At 50.3% G+C, this 19873-nt stretch overlaps 1 protein-coding gene across 1 annotated transcript in view; it reads right to left on the bottom strand.

Moving 5' to 3' along the window:
• Positions 1 to 5838: 5838 nt before the first annotated feature.
• Positions 5839 to 19873, bottom strand: part of LOC114903841 (translation initiation factor IF-2-like) — a 222226-nt gene continuing 208191 nt past the window's right edge. The window contains exon 4 of the mRNA XM_029237103.1: positions 5839 to 7728. Within this exon, the coding sequence (XP_029092936.1) occupies positions 7699 to 7728 (30 nt within the window). The 3' untranslated portion in view covers positions 5839 to 7698. The remainder of the gene's footprint in view (positions 7729 to 19873) is intronic.

Here is a 19873-nt window from a genome sequence, read left to right as displayed (position 1 = left end):
CGGCAGACCTCTCGGGAGTCCCTCTCAGCGTGAGGGCTGCTGGCAGGCTGCCCCAGGTGTCCCAGTTCAGAGCTAAGGCCTAAGCGGTCGTGCGTGAGCAGAGCAGGAACCGAGTCTGTGACTTGGTTCTGCCACGGTCCCCGGCCTGGCTGGGCCGAACCCACCCCCAACGGCAGTGTCCTGTCCCTGTGCAAACCGCGTCTTCCGTGGTGACTTAGCCTCTGAGCAGCTGACCTGGCGCCGCGCCCCCCACCCCAGGCCTGAGTGTGGTCCCTGGTGGACCAGCAGCACGGGTCCACGGAAGCTCGTGAAAAAGACAAAATCTCAGAGGCTACCCCAACCCACTATATCAGATACTTCCTCTTTCTAAAATCCCCAGGTCATCTGCAGGACAAGAAAGTTGGAGCAGTGCCACAGGCCATGACAGCTGGGAGCTTGTGTGGCAGGAGCACCATCAGCCAAGAGTAAGGTCGGAGGCAGGAGGCATCTGGAGGGAGAGGTGAGAGACTTCAAGCAACGCCAGGTATTAGACAGGTGCGGAGTTTCCGTTCACACAGAGTCCTTTACCTAACAAGTCTTTAATGACCTCCTACTCTGTGTGGCACTAGGGTTACAGTGGTGAGGGAAAGGGAGTAAAAGAGACCACAGAGCGGTCCCTGCTTCCACAGAACTTCCGTGGGCAAGACCGACATTAATCACATGACCAGGACAGCTACAATGACAAACTAAGGGCAGGGAACCACAAGAGCACATGACCCTGGGGACCCTGCTGCACTGAAGGGCGGGACAGGGCATCTCCGAGGAGGTGGTGGTTGACCAGGAAGTCTGAAGGACAAGTAAGAACTAAGTAGTCAAAGGCGTACGGGAGGAGGGCACTCCAAGTAGAGAGAAGAGCATGTGCAAAGGCCCTGGGAAGGGGGAAAACACGGTGAGGAGGAATACCAGAATGAAGGCCAGAGTGACCAGAGAGGAGGGAGGCTGGGGTAGCAGACAGGGGTGCTTCTGCAGGGTCTCAGATGCCATGGTGAGAGGTTCTGCCTTTTTTCTAAAGGCCACAGGAAGCCTCTGAGATGTGTAAGTGGGCTGAGAGTGTGTTTGTGTGTGCGCACGCAAGACACAGGCCCCGTGATAATCCTGGCTGCAGGGACAAGCAGACTGGGGGTAGTGGAGAGTCAGAGTGGATGAGATGGATGCTCATCAATAAGGAGGCACCCTTCGTGCCCCGGTCCGGGAAGATCCCACATGCCGCGGAGCGGCTGGGCCCGTGAGCCATGGCCGCTGAGCCTGTGCGTCCGGAGCCTGTGCTCCGCAACGGGAGAGGCCACGACAGTGAGAGGCCCGCGTACCGCAAAAACAAACAAATAAGGAGGCACCCGGAAGCAGTACTGCTCTTTCTTCAAGACGGCCCATCCTAGGACCCCACTGGCCAGCGGGCAGGACTTTTCTAATAGCTGGGCAGGCCTGGTGGAGAGGCATTTGAAGCTCTCCCTCCCTGCCCCCATACGACTGAGGGCACCCATTTTCCTGAATATATGGAATGTATGGACACTCTGTGAGGGAGGGGCTTGCCAGATGCAACCAGAATCACCAACCAAAGAGAGAGAAACAGGAATCCAATCAAACTCTCCAAGGCACTGGCCTGGGCAGGGGGGAGGACAGACAGAGGTCAGAACAGGACTTGGGCACAGGGACTGACAGGGATCTGCTGACTCAGGGCAGCTCAAAGGATGTAATTACCTCCCTCCTGTGGGGCCCCAGACCAAGGAACCCCAACAGCCCAGAAACAGTAATTAGGAGGCAGAACGAGAGAAGACAGCCTGGGACTCGCCCCTGAGATACAGAAGGCAGATGGCCAGATGTGGACTCATGAGACCTGGGGTCAAGAGGAGGTTCTCCTCTTCCGGCTGTGAGACCCTGGGCAAGTCCTGAAGTCTCCAGGACCCTCAGTTACCTCATCTGTAAAATGGAACATTCTCCCCCCCCACTGCTGCCCCTGACCTCACGCAGCTCAATATCCACTCAAAAGTGCTTCGTGAAGCACCAACAGGACCGTTATTCTTCCCCATCACGATGGCCACTCTGCAAACCCGGCCCCGGAGAAGTGAGGTGAGCTGTGGGGCTGAGGACGAGAGAAAGGGAGAGTGGGAGGTGATGTGTGGGGACAGAGAGGGACTCAGCTCTTCCCATTTTCTTGCAAAGCCACCGTGTGCTCAAAGATAGGGAAGTGGGCACATCTGCTCTTCAGTGTTGGACAAAAGCCCCAACAGAGAGCCAGCTAGACATCTGGAGTGGCCTCTGCAGGGGGAGGCCTTGGAGAGAGGCTCAGACCAGCAGCGAGGAAAGAGTGGGCTGTGGAGGGAGCCCCCAACCCCTACCTGGTTGATGGAAGGGTTAGCCCTCTTGCTTTAAAAAAAAAAAAAAATGCAGCACTATTCACAACAGCGAGGAACATGGAAGCAACCTAAATGTCCATTGACGGAGGAATGGATAAAGAAGATGCGGAACGTATGTATGATGGAATACTACTCAGTCATAAAAAGAATAAAATAATGCCATTTGCAGCAACACAGATGGACCTAGAGATTGCCATACAGAGTGAAGTCAGACAGAAAGAAAAACATCACATGATATCACTTATATGTGGAATCTAAAAAGAAATGGTACAAATGAACCTATTTACAAAACAGAAATAGAATCACAGATGTAAAAAAAAAAACAGTAATACAGAGCAGGAGGAGGGGTGATGGTGGGCAACGCAAGAGAAGGGTCCCTGCTTCCACGGGGCAGACGGCCTGAGAGAGGGCACGAAAGGCCAAGTTCCCATCAGCCCTGCACTGGGCCTGTGCCTTAGGCAGGGCAGGTGCGGGGACAGGACGCCCTGGGCACTCCTGACGTGGAGCGACGCTCACACGCCGCCCTAACATCCTAACCCCCAGGACTGGGACAGCCGAGCCAGAGACCCAGAGTGACCCAGGGCCTGCTCACGGGCCTGCAAGGGGGAAAAGGGCGTGGAGTGGGCAGAAATGGGACACCTCGGGGCACACGAGGCTCAGACACGTCATGTGACGGAGGCCAAGGTCTGGGCGTGATGTGGCCCTTACGGGCTTTGGGAGTTGAGGGATGGGAAGGAGAATCAAGGATGTGGTGAAGGAGCACAGAAGGCTCATCACATCTGTAGGCAGAGACTGCAGTGTCCTGATTCCTCATCCAATCCTTTCTGCGTTACAGGGGCTGTTTCCTCTCAGGGCCTGAAGAGCCTGGCTGTCTACCTGAAGAAGTATGGCAGAGAGCGCTCCAGGCACAGAGGAAGGAGCAGGGAGAAGGGGTAGGGGGGAGTAAAAAGGAGGGGGGGGCGGGGAGGAGGGAGAGGGGACACAGGACGGGATGATGGGAGGGAGGTGGAGGGAAGGTGGAGGCAAGTGATGGATAGTGGGAGGGAGATGGACAGGAGGAGGGGGAGGGGAGGAGGGGGAAGAGAAAGGGGGAGGGGACAAGGGGAGGGAGGGAGGAGGGAGGGAGGAGGGAGGGAGGGGGAGGAGGAGGGAGAAACGGTGGGAGAGAGGGGCGGGAGAGGCTAAGGAAGTCCTTCGGTCAAATACAACAAACTGAATGGATGCATTTATCTCTGTCCTGCCCAAGACAATGGGTAGGAGAGAAGAGCAGACAAAAGTGGAAAGCAGATGGCCGAATGGGAAGAGACTTAGCAGAGTGAACCTGGGAAAGAGTCTGAACTTGGAGGCACCACACACTTGTCAAGACTTGGCTGAGAACAGGAGGATGGGTTGACTGTCTACAGAAGAGGCAGGCAGATCCCAGCTCCTTCCCCCCCAGGCCTCCCCATAAACAGGACCTCCCCAACCCTGCCAGAGACAGGTTTGCTCTCTGCCGAAAATGAATGGGAGAGCGGGGCTCTAGACAGGGCCACCAGGGCACGGCTGCGGGTGAAGGTCAGACAGGGGCTAGGAAACAGGAGTTCATGAACAGAGCGCTCAGCTCCCTTGCTCACCCCATCCCTGCCTGTGGAGGAATTAAACAGCTCAGTCCACAAGAAAAGACCTGAAATACTGACATTTGGGGATTCCCCAACTAAACAGCCCTGTTTCTGCCAGTTCTCCCTACGGGGAAGCCCACCCGCCAACAGGCCCCTCCCACCACCATACACAGAACAGGCAATCGGCTTTTTACTGCCACGCTCTCAAATGTGAACGCAAGGCCAGAATCCCCAGCCATTTAAAGAAAGCCTCTAACAGGAGGCGCAGAGATAGAAATAAGTGGGGGAGAAAAAAAAAGAAATCTGAGACAATGCAGGGAGCAGAAGAAAACTTCCAAATAAAATAAAACAAAAACTACTCTCGGGGAGATGAGCTATTGCAATCCTAAAACAGGAACATTTACAGACTACTGAAAAGCACTCCTGGAAATAAAAAATAAGAATATAAATTAAAAATTCAAGAGAGATTTGAGTTTTTCAAGGACTTCTTGAGTTTTTAAACTACATACATGAATCAGTTTGATAGTATAAATTTTTTTAAATTAAGGAAGGTACAGATCAATGGAAGCTCAGAGAGTCCAGAAATAGTCACATATATATGGACAACTGATTTTCGACACAGGCCCAAAGACAATTTTGTACAGAAAGAAAGGTCTTTTCAACAAATGGTACCAGAACAACTGGATGGCCACATGCAAGGAAAATGAAATCCAATCTGTACCTTGCACCCTATACAAAAATTAACTCAAGTGGGTCATAATAAAAAGCCTAAAACTATATGACTTCTAATAGAAAACACGGGAGAGAACCTTTGTGACCTTGGGATGGGCAAAGATACCACATCAGAAACACATTCCATTTTTTTTTAAAGTTGATAAATTGGACTTCATCAAAGCTTAAGCTTCTGGTCTTTGAAAGACCCTGTTAAGAGAATAAAAAAGACAAACCACAAACTGGGAGACAATATTTGCAAAAAGCGTGTATCTGGTAAAAGACCTATTTCCAGAATATATAAAGAACTCTGAAAACTCACTATTAAGAAAACAAACCACCCATTAAAAAACAAAACAGGTAAATGATCTGAACAGACGCTACACAAAAAGATTGCAAAACAAGTGCATGAAAAGGTGCTCAACATCACTAGTCCCTAGAGAAGTGCAAACTAAAACGACAACGAGATGCCACTCCATCATTACTAGAATGGCTGCTACTTAAAAGACTGTGCCACATGTAAGGATGTGGAGCAACTGAAACGTCATACGCTGCTGGCGGGGATGTAAAATGGCACAACTACTTTGGAAAACAGTTTGGAAGTTTCTTAAAATTTCAAAACAGAAACCCACCATAGGATCCACTCAGCCCACCCCTAAGTGCTTACCCGAGAGCAGTGAAGGCATCTGTCCACACAAAGACATGTGCATGAATGTTCGTCCCAGCTGTATTTATAATGGCCCCAAACTGGAGATGACCCAGTGTTTCCCAACAAGTGAATGAATAAACTGTGAAACAGCCATACAAAGACTACCACTCAGCGACAAAAAAGGATGAACTATTGATACAAACAACACGGATGAATCAAAAAATAATCATTCTGAGTGAAGAAAGCCAGACACGATTCCCTTTGCGTAACATTATACAGAGGAATTTAAAGTAAAGGAACAATGCAAACTTACATTTGCATGACGGCAAGCAGGTCAGCGGTTGCCTAGGGATGGGGTGATGGGGTGGGGCCTGGGAGAGGGGGCTTATCAAGGAGTAAAGGCTACGTCTGCCACCTTGATTGTAGTGGTGGTTTCACAGGTGTATACGTATGTCAAAAGTTATCAAGTTGTACACTTTAAATATGTGCATTGTTGTATGTCAACTATACCACATTTCCAAAAAAAAAAAAAGGCAAGGGCTTTGGACTGCATAAGCATGGATTCAAATACTGACTCTGGTCAATAACTATGTAAACTTGATCATATTGCTTATAATGTCTTGGTCTTAATTATCTTTCACCTGAAATAAGTCCCTTCGCTAGACTGTTGGGAGGACTAAATGACATTCTAGGGAAAGCCTCTGGCATATCGTTAGGACACGATAAATGGCACCAATCCATTGTCATTATTGTTGTATAACTACTACTACTCCTATTACTATGACAGCGCCTGGTAAAGAAGGTTCCCAGTAGGAGGTCCAAAACACCAGACCCCTTCCCCTGCCTTGGCCATCCGTTTGCACAGCCCAGGGGGCCACAGTGAGGCCTCGGGCGGCCTGATGCTTCTAGTTTTCACAAGGCTTCCGGGCTCCTTATCTCAGAGCAGCCTCACCACGATGCAGTCAGGTCGTAAGTCAAGTCTTGTAACAGTCCCGCCTCACTATGCACCCGCTCCATCTGAGAGGCAAGGCTCGCCTCCTAGGATCACACAGCCGTCTGCACCCAGGCTGCAGCTGCAGGGCAGCTCTCCTGGCTGCCAGGCTGGGCCCGACGGTGGGGAGACAGGCACGCTCTCCAGCTCGCGAGCACATGACCACCAGGCTGGCTCGGCAGCATCCTCCAGGAGTCATCTGGTCCAGGCCCCTGCTTCTGGGCCCTACAATTCCCAAACTCACGACAAGGAGGGCATCTCGTGCACGTCCTTTTATGCATCGACGACCACTCCTTTTGGTTCCAAGTCTGGGCTGTCCAGAGCCACCCCTCGTAGGGCTCCTTTTCTCCCTCTGTCCCACTCAAAATACACAGCAATGCTTTCCCAAGGATTAATGGTGAATTGGGAGTTTCAGCTGCTGCATTTAATTTAGCTGATGTGTCCGGTACACACTCTCCCCAGCCTTACAGGGTACCAAGCCCATCTTAAGTAAAACCAATAAATAAGTCTTCATTCCGAGCTGACGTTACCATAAGCATGCTCCACTGCAGAAAAGGCTCTATGTATGACCCGCCCCTCTCCCTGACCCAGCCCTTCCTCGTCGTAACCCAAGACCAGCTGCTGGGGCTAAGAGCACAGTCCCAGGCATCCGCCTCTGGGCTGAGGTCTCGCCCCACACCCAGTGGCTTCCTGATGAGAGACCCCCAAAAGCCTTTCTCCAGCAACCCTCTCAAGCTCCTCTGACAGAGGTTTTATTCCTTAAATATATTCTTCACCAGCCGAACCATTTCCCGCGGCAGGAACTTAGGTTTCCTCCCGTTGGCTCCAAGTGGGACCTGTAAAGTATCCCAAAACGGGGGTGGGAGCCACAGCCAAGGACATGGACATGCCAGGGTCCAGAGCTGCTGGTGAGGTGACGCCCGCCAGCACACTCGGGGCGGAGAGGCAGGGCCAGGGCCCACATGCCACTCACGTCCCTGTGACCAGTGATCTCGGACCCACAGGCATCTGGGGGCTGACATGAAGTACCAGTGGACTTTGACATGGGGGTTGGGGAGAAAATTGTGAGCTGAGCACATAAGCTCCAGAAACGCACCGGGATATATTCACAGCACGAACTGTGCGCCGGGCACACTGCTACAATGCGAGAGTGCAAACATGGCTCAACCTCAGTGTATCCTGCCTTCACTGAGCTCAGAGAACCTAAGGGCTTTGCCCAAAGTCATATAACTTGTACACCAGTGCTGAGAAAAGGAGGGTGAGAGGGAGAGGTAAACAGTGCTTTTTCTCGGTTCTATGCTGCATCCCTACCAGGGAAACTGACTTCTTATCCATCATCAAAGAGTGACCGAACACCTACCAAATCCCAGGCGCTGTTCTGGTTACCTGAGCCGAAGAAGTGAACAGAAAGTAAATTTGTTAATACAATCGTATTTCTGTTGAAACCCATTTTACTTAAAACACACACGCTACTAAACTTTCTAGCTTCTTCCGGAGACCAGCTTTCCTTTTCGACTTGCTCATTGAGTAGCCATAGTTCCATTGGTTCCACCTGGCCTTTAAGTGCCAGTGTCTGCCCTCAGATCTCCCACTCTGCCTCTCCTTCATACGCAAGTATCAGAATGTGCCCTTCTCTCTTCCCTGCCAAGGACAGCCCAGTACAGCTGTTTGACAGAGGATCAAATATGAAAGCCCTGAACACACTCCTGCCGAGAGGGCCATTGGATTTGGGGGTTCACCTAGGATCCTCTCCCTTTGGTCAACACAGCGAAAACCAAAGCATCCTTTGTTCCAGGCAGAAGTACCGCACAGGGGTCACGTGTCGAGTCGCAAGGTTGCAGGTGACAAACCACAGAGGCCTAACATTCAGGGAACAAAATGTCCTGGTCAGCTAAACTCTGGCTAAGTGTCTGCCTGGAAACCTCCTCTGGAGAACTACAGACAGCTGCGACATGAGGACCTTGAGAGCATCTGGACCAATCCCTTCCTTCTGTGGTTGAGGAAACAGACTGATAGATGAAGCACCTCAAGGTCACCCAGCAAACGAACACAGAGCGAGAAGGCGGCCTCCCAGCTGCTATCTCACTGTAGCCAGGCCTCGCCACCAATGAAGTCTGAGAAACGTGTGTGAGTCCACACTTCCCCGCGGTAAGCTGAGTGCAACAAAACATAATTTTGTCTTTGTTGTACTGAATCTTAAGTGGCCCAAATTTCTGACTCTTCGGGATGGAAAAAAAAAATTGACTCTCGGTAGAGGATGTATACTATGATTCCTGTCCCATCACTGCAACGTTCTGAGGTCTGAAGTTATATTAAAATAAACCATTACAAACAAGAAGAAATTGAGCTGTACACTGAATATACGATTCCCCAGACCCTTTCAAAGTTTTCTTTGGTTGTTAGAGTTTAAATAAAAAGCGACATTTCCAACATCGGCCCCTTCTTGTCATCTGGCGCCACAAAGGAGGAACCAGACCCGGGGCGGGGGGCGATCCGGATAACTGAGCTTCGGTTGTTAAGCCCTGCTACGGTGACCACATGCCCCAGCCCAGTTTCATAAGTGTCCTCAGCAAGTTCTGTTAAGTACGCTAAGCACATTTTTTAAGGTTCCAGTTTACATTGGTCTGCGAGGAGCTGAAAACAGGATTTCACAACCCCTGACAGCAGTCACTGAACCACTTCACAAAGAACAACCCAATTCCCATCTGAACTTGCCGATGGATGATATCCGGCGCTTCAGGCTGCCAAACTGGGGGACACTCCATAAAATGCCAGACTCAAGCCCCCCCCCACGCTGTACTCCAGACCAGCAGGTGGCCCTCACTCCTCCCCACTGGACTGAGTCTCCCTTCCCCTCGAGAGATCTCCAGAGCAGTTGGCTCAGGTCCGTGACAAGTGCTCCAAGCAGCTAGGGCCCGAGTGTGAGCCCCAGAGGTGGCAGGAGCCCCCTGGGCAGACCCTGGAAGGAAGAAGCCATGGAACACCTCATCCTGCCCTCTGCAGGGGGGCTGGACCCCACAGGAAACCCATCATCTGGACCTCGGGGCTTCTTTCCTCCCAAGGGGCCAGGGATGTGCAGAGTGTGTACGTCCTAGAAAAGCAGGAGGCTGATCTGGAGAAATTTTGGCTTAATCGTAATCACCTGAAAAGCACACGGACACCAAGAAACTTTCAACAGTGGCTATGAGTAAGGCGAGCCCCCCACTCCCACCCCGTTGCTCAACCTCAGCTCTCCTGACATTTGGGAACAGCTAATTCTATGTCGGGGGTAGGGGAGTAGCAGCTGTCCTGTGCATGGTAGGTTATATAGCATCTCTGGCCTGTACCCACTAGATGCCAGTGGCGCCCCCTGCCAGCTGTGATAACCAAAACTGTCTCCAGATGTTGCCAAAGGTCCCCTAGGGGGCCAAGTCACTCCCCTAGGCCCCTTGAGAACCCGCGGGTTAAGGAAGTGCTCTGGACGTGGGCACAGGTTGGGGAAAACAGAAGGAATTTATACCTCAGAGCAGGTGTTTATCTGGCACTTCTCACTCATTATCTCACTGGATACAGGGATCCCGGAGGGTGGGTTCTCCTCAGTCCCAGGTGAAGGATTCATGTGACGTTGAGTGACCTGCCTAACGCTGCCCAGATCGGCAAGAAGCAGTGCCCTATTTTGTAGCCTGGGTGTGATACCCCAAACCCAGCTGCCCATGCCTGCAAAGCACAGTGATCATTCTGTATGAACCAGAGATTCTCCTTGGGCTCTGGTGAAACCATGGCCATGGTACCCCCTCCTTCCCTTCCCCCTCACCCATGCAAAGAAAGTAGTTAAATCTTGGAGGAAGAGGGGGAGAAGACAAGGAGGAGGAAAGGGAGATCTTTCTATTTCACAGCTTTGGTGTTCATAAATATTTTCTTCTCCAAGAACCAACTTGATGGGAATCGCTTCTTCTCGAGTGTCGGCAGGAACAAAGAGGTTTCAAGTTGAAAAGGGAAGATGCTACATACAGAAGTCTGGGTTGGTCTCTGGTTACCAAAACAAGGAGAAAGAATCGTTGCCGGGCTACACAGAACTCTCTGCATGGCCGTTTCACTCTGCCAGTTAACATTCAAGAATGGAATTAAGTCTGAAGATCATCTATTTGTTTATTTAAAGAGACCACTCATGGAACTTTCAGGATACTCACAGCCCTTGGCAATGTTCTGATGGGCTTGAGGCAAAAAAGCACACTTCAGCCCAGCTTTTATTACAACCCTCACCCCTAAAGCTCACCTCATAAAATACGGGGAGTTTGAAATGGAAATCGTGAATCTAAGTGTGTTTAGATAATCTCTGCTCATTCTACTGGGTGATTCTGGCCTCCTGTGGTCCTGGCTCTGCAGCAGGGCTGTTCACACAGCCAACACTTAGAGGTTGCCTGTTTCCAAACTGCTTTGGGGAAACGGATTAATTTGTATTTTCAATTTGGGGGAAAATAAAATAAAATGGCAGGCTGAAGCCCACAGGACAGAAGCATGCAGGAAGAAAGGATTCCTTCTCTCTCTGACAACGTGACCCTCCGTGAGCAGTCACGGAAAGATATTTACTAGCCTCAAAAGTCTAACTTTGGAGGGAAAAGTAAAAAGAGAAAAGAAGAGCTTTTGGAGAGTATTAGATCATTATCTCGGCTTAGACCCTTTTTTCCTGAAGAAGAGAAAACTGGGGCTTGAACTACAGATCTCAACCTTCCACTAATAAATGCCTTAAGACTGAGAAATGTCTTTGATCTCTGAAAAAATAAAAAGGCAGGGCTCCGAAAAGTCACCTCCCCTGACAACTGCTATTTCTCTTGTCTTATCTGCCAGTGAACTTCAGTATTAGCTCACTTCACTAAACAAACAATTCTTTTTACAGGACTCTTAGTCATTCTGTTTTTCACTTTCCTCCAGCAGAAACCATTAAGGTCTGAGTATCCTCTCCGGGGCTGTCTTTTCCCAGACCCAGTTCCCAGCCTCCCACCTCCTGCCCCATCGGGTTTGCATGAACCGAGCCCGTGAATCACTTCCTGTGGGCAGACTGCACGTTTAGGGCTGGGATTTTCTTTCCTCTTTTTTTTTGGAGAAGAAGATTCTCACAGACAGTTGGGCTTAAACGAGTGGAACCAGGCGATGGTGATGGTCACTGGCTGCCTCATCCCATCGAAACAAATCAAAGTTTCCAAAGATTATAGAAAATGTCAGGCGGGTGTTCGCGACTAGGGGAGTTGGGGGGGGGGGGAGAGGTGAAGAGGGCAAATGAGGAGGTTTTGTGTTAATTGCTCAGTTTTGACTTCCTTAATTATGAGTCACTGGCCAGAGAGATAAAACAATGTCACAAGTGCTACAGAGCATGCAAGCAAAGGGCAAACCTGGCAACTTTCTGTGACATTCAAACTGAGAGGTAAGGCTTCTGGAAGCGCTCACTCAAGCTCCAAGTTTACAACCATTCCTAGTGAAATGCCATACAATATGGGTTAGGAAAGGAACATTCCCGCATTTCAGCCTTAACCACATTTCCCTATTTTTAAAAGCGGCCCCAAAGCCTTTAGAATCCTCAAACCTTTCAGGGCAGCCACTGCGGGGGAGCTGGAAGCAAGGGAGGGGTGGGAAATGACCACATTTCTAGAAGAAGTGAGTTGAAGGACCATGAAGTTACATAGCTACCTTTGTAAGCGGAAAAGACAGCGTTTGCAGGACACCGAACTCTAACGTGCCACAGACACTCTGCTTCTCTCTGGACCAAAGCTTTACAAGCTTACATAAGCAGTTTCCATCTAACCGGTAACAAAGAGCGGGTGTCCCGTATATTTTGGGCATCACTATCCTGAGGACACTGAGGCAGCCAATCAGCATTCCTTTCAGTCTAAGGGGACAGACTTCCTATTGTCCTTAAACAAAAGGTTGTGGTTCATTGGGGGCAACTGCAACTAAGACAGCAAAGAACCCCTATGGGCAGGAAGATGGGGTTTCCAAATAAACAAGGGAGGGCTTAGAACTTACAAGTCAGGGTGGCTGTTGCCTGCTGCTTAAAAGCTGGTCTCATTGACTAAATGGCTCTGGGCTGAAAGCTGCAGCCCCCGCAAGCAGCTCCACTCAGGAGCACAGAAAAGCTTCCAGGTGAAGCTCCCTCCCCTGGGTCCACTCACAACACTCACAACTCCCTCCCATACGCAGCGCACCCAAGTCCCAGCCAAGTACCCACAGAGTACCCACCCACCCACCGCCCATCAGACCCCCACTTCCCAAACAGCTCAGATATCTGGAGGCCTGTTTTACAGGTAAGGAAATGCACAATGCTTAACTGGCTCAAGTAGCAGAGGTAGCACATTGCAGCCACAGCACCTGAGCATGGGGCTTCCGCGTCCCCAAAGCCAGAGATCTTCGGCCAGCGGCGGCACGCTGAGATCGTCTGGGGGTCCAGAGGCTCCCTTCAGCCCTATGACAGGCCCAATGATGCCTCTAGCTCAAAAATTATCCCATTCTGTGGCTCTCTCTGCAGAATGACCACTCTCTGTTCTCCCCTCTTCAAAGATTTACAGACACTACTGTCCAACACTCACCGAACTCATCATCCCTAGCACCAAAGGCCTGGGATGATTAAGTATTAATAACTTCCATGTGTGTCTGGGTTTCCCTTCCTAACTAAAACAGGAGCTCCTTGAGGGCAAGGAGACCCAACTTAACTTCCCCTGGATGGAGCACGGGGCTTGCATGTGACATTTGTTCACAAGTAGGTCACGACAACCGACTCAGTCCTCCGTGCAGCAACAATCAGAAGTTGGAGGCAACAGATAAAAACCTCAGGCTGCACCCCAGCCTTGTGAACCCAGACAAGACATGAAGCCTTATAGTAAAGGGACCCGCAGACGCACGTTACTGCCAGAAACCCAATACCAGGAATGTTCTCAAAGCTATCAGCTGGTATTGAGAGGTGCCGTTAAAAACAACAGGGGAATGACAGCCACAGGTGCTACTTAGTTCTGCTACAGCAGCCAGTGGCGGGGTGCGGGGAGCTGAAACGCTCGTGGATGAAGAGGTCTGCCTACTTCACTCGGCGCAAAGAGAGACAAGTCATCTGTGGCTAAGGCTGTAGGCACACACTGGACAGGAGGCTTTGCGATAAATTTACTCAACAAATATTTGTAGAATGGAGATTTTATCAGTGTTGGATTTACCAGAAGAGAAAGCATGCAGGCACCTGGGGCTACCCTGGGGAGTGGGCTACCCTGGAGCGTTCGTGGTCCTTACGCTGGCTGTGCTGCCGAAAAGTGAGGGGTCTCTAGGTGTGGGCATCCCATCTATAAAATGATGGGTTCAACCAATCTCTAGTGTCTCCCTGCCTTCTAGCACTGACATGCCACATACCTGAGAAATACACTAACTTACAGCGAAAAGGAGCTTAAAAAGGGCTGTGTTTACACCTTCTCGCTCCTTGACTGCCTTTAGGCACGCAGGGCCTTGGAGGAAACAAACCTGAATCACCAACAGCAGTAGAGCAAATACATGATCAAGAAGAGGGAGTACCCACTTATAAACGAAACAACACACGGCAAGGGTAAAAGGGAAAACTTCAGGACTTTCTATCTTTCTGCAGGTTAGAAGAAAACAAACCCCCAAAGCCCAAACTTAACAGCGTTTTCAGCAAAACAGTGGCAGTCCCAGCTGTGATGTGATAGGGAAGAATTCAATTGATATCAGACAGCTTCCTGAGAGAGAAGGTGGCTTCAAACCAGAAAGGTGAGGGAGGCTGCAGAGTTGCTGACCTGCAAGGTCAGAGGTCGGGAAGCGGGTGCCGTGGCTCACAGACGTGGTCACATCCGTGGCTGTGGCTTTGGTGGGACTCGCCCCAGACGTGGGGGTGAACGCAGATAACCTGGTGTGGTTTGTTCCAGGCTCAGGAATCGGAGGGCTTCGGAGCTGGGGGCAGGGGTGTGGCTCTAAAGGTCAGTCATTTCACCACCTCCCCCTTTTTCTCCCCACAAAGGAGGAGACTGAGGCCAGGCAGAGACAGCATCTCCCCAAGGACCCTTCTGTTCCTTTTTTCTACTCCAGGAATCCATGATCCCAAAACTATCTGTGACCCAAAATGGAAAACTCAGCTGTTGGGGAATAAAGAAGCTAACCCCACAGCAAAGGGCAGGGATCCCCTCCAGGGCAGGAAGACCGCCTTCTGGCGCTTCCCACCCCCCACACAGCCAGCTGTCAGGGCCCCAGCGCCATCCCAGCCTGTCTTCCTAGGAGGCCAGGCCCATCTCCCAGGCTCTGTAAACAGCTCTGTCCTCCTCTCCCTCCTCAGCCAGAGTGCAGGACACCCCCTGCCACCGGGGCCTGGACTGTTTGGTAACAATGGAGGGAACATTAAACAAGGGTGGAAGACGGGAAGTGAATCACTGAATTCTCAAACAGGCTCCTTGGAAGGAGCAGGGCGGAGGGAGGGGCCGCAGGGGGCTGGGGCCGCTTGGGGGGCCTGGTGGAGGGCACAGGGGAAAGTTTCCCGGATGTTCTCTTCTTGCCCCACAATGCGGTGCCCTCCGGCTCTGCGTGGCTTCCTGTACCAGGCAAGATCAAGTCCCTGCGTCATCCTGGCTGCTTCTAGAAGTATCCCAGGCGTTCTCTGCTCCCTGCACCAGGCGGAGATGCAGAAGGAGAGCCACGTCTCCACAATTCTGTCCCCACACCCCTTAAACAGTCTGACCCTGACACTAGGCAGGTCCTAGTCACCCAGCAGAGAGAATGGGCTTCATCTCCTTTTTCCGCTGCTCACAGCATTACTTACATGGAGATGTTCCTAAAACACACACACACACACACACACACACACACGGGACGATGTCAGGGCATGACTTGAGATTGTATCTAAGTGAGAGAAACGTCCTCCCATGCACCCCTCCTAGTCTGTACTGATTCCCACTCAGCCCTGGTGCCACGACACGGCCACCTCCAGCACCATCACTCACCTCCACTGGCCGACCACCTGCCCTGGGCCTGCACAGCACCTTCAAAGTCTGGTCTCTGCCAGAATTTTGTCCTGTTTCATTCAACCAGTGTGTGGAGTGCTGCGGGCGCATGCATGCCGCTGCTCCACACCTCTGCAGGGTGAGGCTCCAGCAGCCAATCTGTATTTACCGAGGGCCTCCTATGTGCCAGGCACTTAGTGAGGACCTCAGTTTTCTTAACTTTCCAAAGGATCAAGGACTAACAGAAATAAGAAAGCACTGAGGAGTCTGTGTGCAAGAAGAGCAGGGCCAAGGGCACCCCACCGTTAGTGCACATCTGTCCTTAGTTTTGCTTTCCAGGCTCTCTCTTCATAACTAGCTTTTCCCATACTTGCCTCACCTTCATTCCGGAGGTAACATTGACCAGTTGCTTCCTATAAGCAAGTTCTCTGCTAAGCATTTTATGTTTATATACTTTAATCCTGCTGGGCAGGGCCCCATTTTCCAAAAGAAGACAATGGAGTTCAGAGAGGTTAAGGTTCTTTCACAAGGTCACACAGTGAGCAGGAGAGCAGAGTTAACCTCTGAACTCCAAACACAAAGGCCTAGGGTCCTTCCATTGTGTCAGGCTGCTGCCCTGCACGCTCACTTCCCTTGAAGGAGACAAGGTGGGAACAAGATGAGACTGGGAACCGGGAACCACATTCCAGCTCTGGCTCCTCTTTGCCACCTGGGTGACCTTAAGCAAAATGTCCCATCTTCAAGGGCCAGTTTCCTCACCAGGAAAAAAGGGCCCACCTGAGAAGACTGTCAAGGGGTTCACGTGAGAGACTGCACACCAAGGTCCTCCATACACTGAGAAGCACTACACGACCGTAAGGTATCGCCGAGCACCTTTCATTCATGTGCCAGAAAATACCACCCAACAAGGCTACTGATCATCCACCCCTGAACTTTTAAGTTATTCCTCGAACAAGCTGGTGACAAGGCCAGGAAACTATGAGATAAGAGAACATTATAGAAACTTCACCTGAGGACAATTTATAGTGCTGGTGGTGGTGGTGTTTTAAATGGTACCAGCAGCTCTGAGCAGGGGCTGAGAGATTAACAATTTCCTCCCTAAGCCCACCAAAGTTCACCAAGTTTTCTTGAAACTCCCATCCTCGCAGATCATGGAAGTGAAGGTCTAAAGCAGTTGCCTGGGTTTCCCAAGTCCCAGTTCTGCTGTTAGTGACTATGTGTGAGTTACTCCTGTTCCCTGAGCCTCAGTCCTCATCTGTAAAATGGGCAGGTTAGACCAGGTATATCCGAGGTCCCTTCTCTGACAAGCTGTGACTATTAATGAGAGGCTCACTGGTTTTTCTCACACGTAGAAGACTTCCTTCAGGAGAATTTCTCTGAACAATGAAGAAAGGAACACATTTCCAACTACCCAGCAGTGCCATTCCGTTCCGGCTCCCGCTGGGGACTGCCCAAATGCCGGGAACTCAACTCCCATGGTCAGCTCCGGCCCCACCCTGGTGTGCGTGGCTTTGTGAGGATAAGGGAATCCACGAGGTTAACTTCCTGCCTGGACCCCTATCACGCAATGCTCTGAGCAGGAATCACAGAACTGCGGAAACTGCAGCTCCAAGACTCCGTCCCCATGCCTGGCCACAGAAGAATCACGGGCAGGGAAGGCATTTGGCCCCCGAGATGCTGATGGTAGGCAAGAGGGCACAGTCCTGTGTCTAAAAGCACTGCAGTTCTACCCCATGTAGGATATTAAAACCTCACAAGCAAATCAGCAGCTGGCTCTGACGTGAAGTCCTTCTGTGCTCCCAAGCACCAGCAGGAAACACGAAATAATTGCTGATTTAATTAAGTGAAGATTCAGGGCCAAATGCATTCTACACAAGTATTTGCTCTTTCAAAGCACATTTTCAAAAGAAAAAGAAAAAAGCTACTCCTCCATAAGAAACTTTTAAAACAGGCACTTCCCTGGTGGCACAGTGGTTAAGAATCCGCCTTGCCAATGCATGGGACGTGGGTTTGATCCCTGGTCCGGGAAGATCCCACATGGGGCGGAGCAACTAAGCCCGTGCACCGCAGCTACTGAGCCTGTGCTCTAGAACCCACGTGCCACAACTACTGAGCCCACGCGCCACAACTACTGAAGCCCGCGTGCCTAGAGCCCTTGCTCTGCAACAAGAGAAGCCACCACAATGAGAAGCCGGCACACCGCAACAAAGAGTAGCCCCCGCTCACCGCAACTAGAGAAAGCCCGCACGCAGCAAGGAAGAGCCAATGCAGCCAAAAATAAAATAAATAAATTTATAAAAGAAAAAAGGAAACTTTTAAAATAAAAAGAAAACACAAGTGTACAAATTCCCCCCGACATAATATTTTACGTGGATCACCTACTTCTGACAGCCTTAGCTAAAACTCTTTGCTTATTAAAACATGAAGATCAAAACTCCTCTGTTTATATCCATACAATGAAATATTACCCAGCCGTAAAAAGGAATTCATGATTGCAACATGCAAAAACATAGAAGAATGTGAAAATAATTATGCTGTGTGAAAGAAAGTACCCCCCCCCCGCAAAAGAGGACATCCTGAACAATTTCATTAGTATAAAATTTTATGCAATTTAAACTAACATATAGTGACAGAAAGCAGACCAGTGGCTGCCTGGGGACTGAGAGGCAGCAGGCAAACAGGAGGGCAAAAGTACAAAGGGGCAGAAGGAGACTTTGATGGACATGTTCGCTATCTTGATCGTGCTAATAATAGTTTCATGGGTGTGTACATATGTCAAACTCATCAAATTGTACACTTTCCAGATGTGCCAGTTATTGTATGTCAATTCTATCTCAGTGCAAATGTTTCTTTAAAAAACCCCTCCCTAAACTCTGTGTTGGGAAAGTTATCAGCAGCCTGATTTTAAAATGTAGTAAAGCAGGGCTTCCCTGGTGGTGCAGTGGTTGAGAGTCCGCCTGCCGATGCAGGGGACACGGGTTCGTGCCCCGGTCCGGGAAGATCCCACATGCCGCGGAGCGGCTGCGCCCGTGAGCCATGGCCACTGGGCCTGCGCGTCCGGAGCCTGTGCTGTGCAACGGGAGAGGCCACAACAGTGAGAGGCCCACATACTGCAAAAAAAAAAAAAAAAAAATGTAGTAAATCAGGCAAAGGGCCCAGACATCTATTGCTCCAACAGACTTATGTCAGAGATGTCTCCTCTGTTCATTGCATGACAAACTGAGAAGAGCCAATGTTGACACGTGAAAGCATAATGAATGCATTATGACGTTCTAAAAAGGTATGACATACACATACACACTAAAGAGTTTGCTGAAAAAGTAGTTATGGTCTAGCCACTACATTAATGTCATAGCTGTCTAGTTGTTCACATAAAAATGTGTCCAGATCCATGACTGGATCACGTGAAGAGTACCGCTTTGGGCTGACACTGCTCGTAACAATTGTTCATCAATGAAAAGCCTTCAAAGTGTCCTAGAGCCGGTCACCAAACTTCAAGGTGGCATTGGAAAATAAATTGTACGCAGAGACCCCCACCCCTTCTGCAGTGGTGCAGGGACTGGGGGGCAGGGTGTGGTCTGGCCAGGAATGATCCATTGAGCAAAGGGACATGCCAGGGAAATGAGGTGGTGTTCAAACGCAGGCGCAAACTGCTGGGTGTGCCGCAAGTCGAGCTCCCTCCTGCACACGGACTCACATCCCTGTGTTCATGATCAACGTGGCGGGCCCACCTGGTGAACTTCAGGGGTCTTTTCACCAGCATCACAAGATTATCTTGTATGCTTTTTTTTTTTTTTAATCTCCTTTAAATTTTGAGGTCAGTACAGCTTCGCTGTAATCTAGCACAGTGGTTTTCAAACGTCTTAAGACGTCGGCAACCCTACAGGCACTCAGGCCTCCAGACTCCCCATTCCAGCCTCCGATTCCAAAACAAACCAGAGGGGAACTCTCTGTCCATCAAGAAGCCTGAGATTTGGGGGTGGGAGGGCTGTGTATCAGGGCACATCGTTTGGAAACCTCTTATCTAGGACACGCTGAGCAGAAAAAGCACTTAGCACACTTAAGGTTGACATTGGGGGGAAGCAAAGCTGGGGGGGGGGCAACATTAGCAAGGTGAAAAATAGAGTGCCGCCATTCCTGAAGGAAATTCTTTCCAACCCGTTGGTGATCTGTCCTCAAAAGTTCTGCAGAAAGACCTCGTTCATTGCCAACCCAGCCCTGGGGTCTAGTGTTTCTAGTATAATTCCACACAAATCATGGAGGCTCCATAAACGTTCACAGATGGCGATGAATTCCTACTTCTGGCCAAGTGCACAGGGGAAAAAAACCTAGCTATTAAACATCTGAACGTTGATAGTCCTGAAACAATAGGGGGAGAAAAGACACGTGGAAGAATGAACACACAAAAAAAGGCCATTAAAAACCCAACAGTTCAGCACAGTGGATAAGAGAACAGTGGAAGCCAACTACCTGGTCTAGGACCGGGTTCCTCCCAGCCCAGCTGTGTGGCCTTGATCAAGTCACTTAAGCTCTCTGTGCCTTAGCTGCCTCAAACCATCTTGGGGGTAGGTATT

The sequence above is a fragment of the Monodon monoceros genome, unplaced genomic scaffold (genome assembly GCF_005190385.1).
Source record: "Monodon monoceros isolate NGI ecotype Baffin Bay Population unplaced genomic scaffold, NGI_Narwhal_1 Super_Scaffold_21, whole genome shotgun sequence".
NCBI classification, from domain to species: domain Eukaryota; kingdom Metazoa; phylum Chordata; class Mammalia; order Artiodactyla; family Monodontidae; genus Monodon; species Monodon monoceros.
The sequence above is the reverse complement of the archived record's forward strand: the minus strand, read 5'-3'. Positions and strand labels throughout refer to the sequence as shown.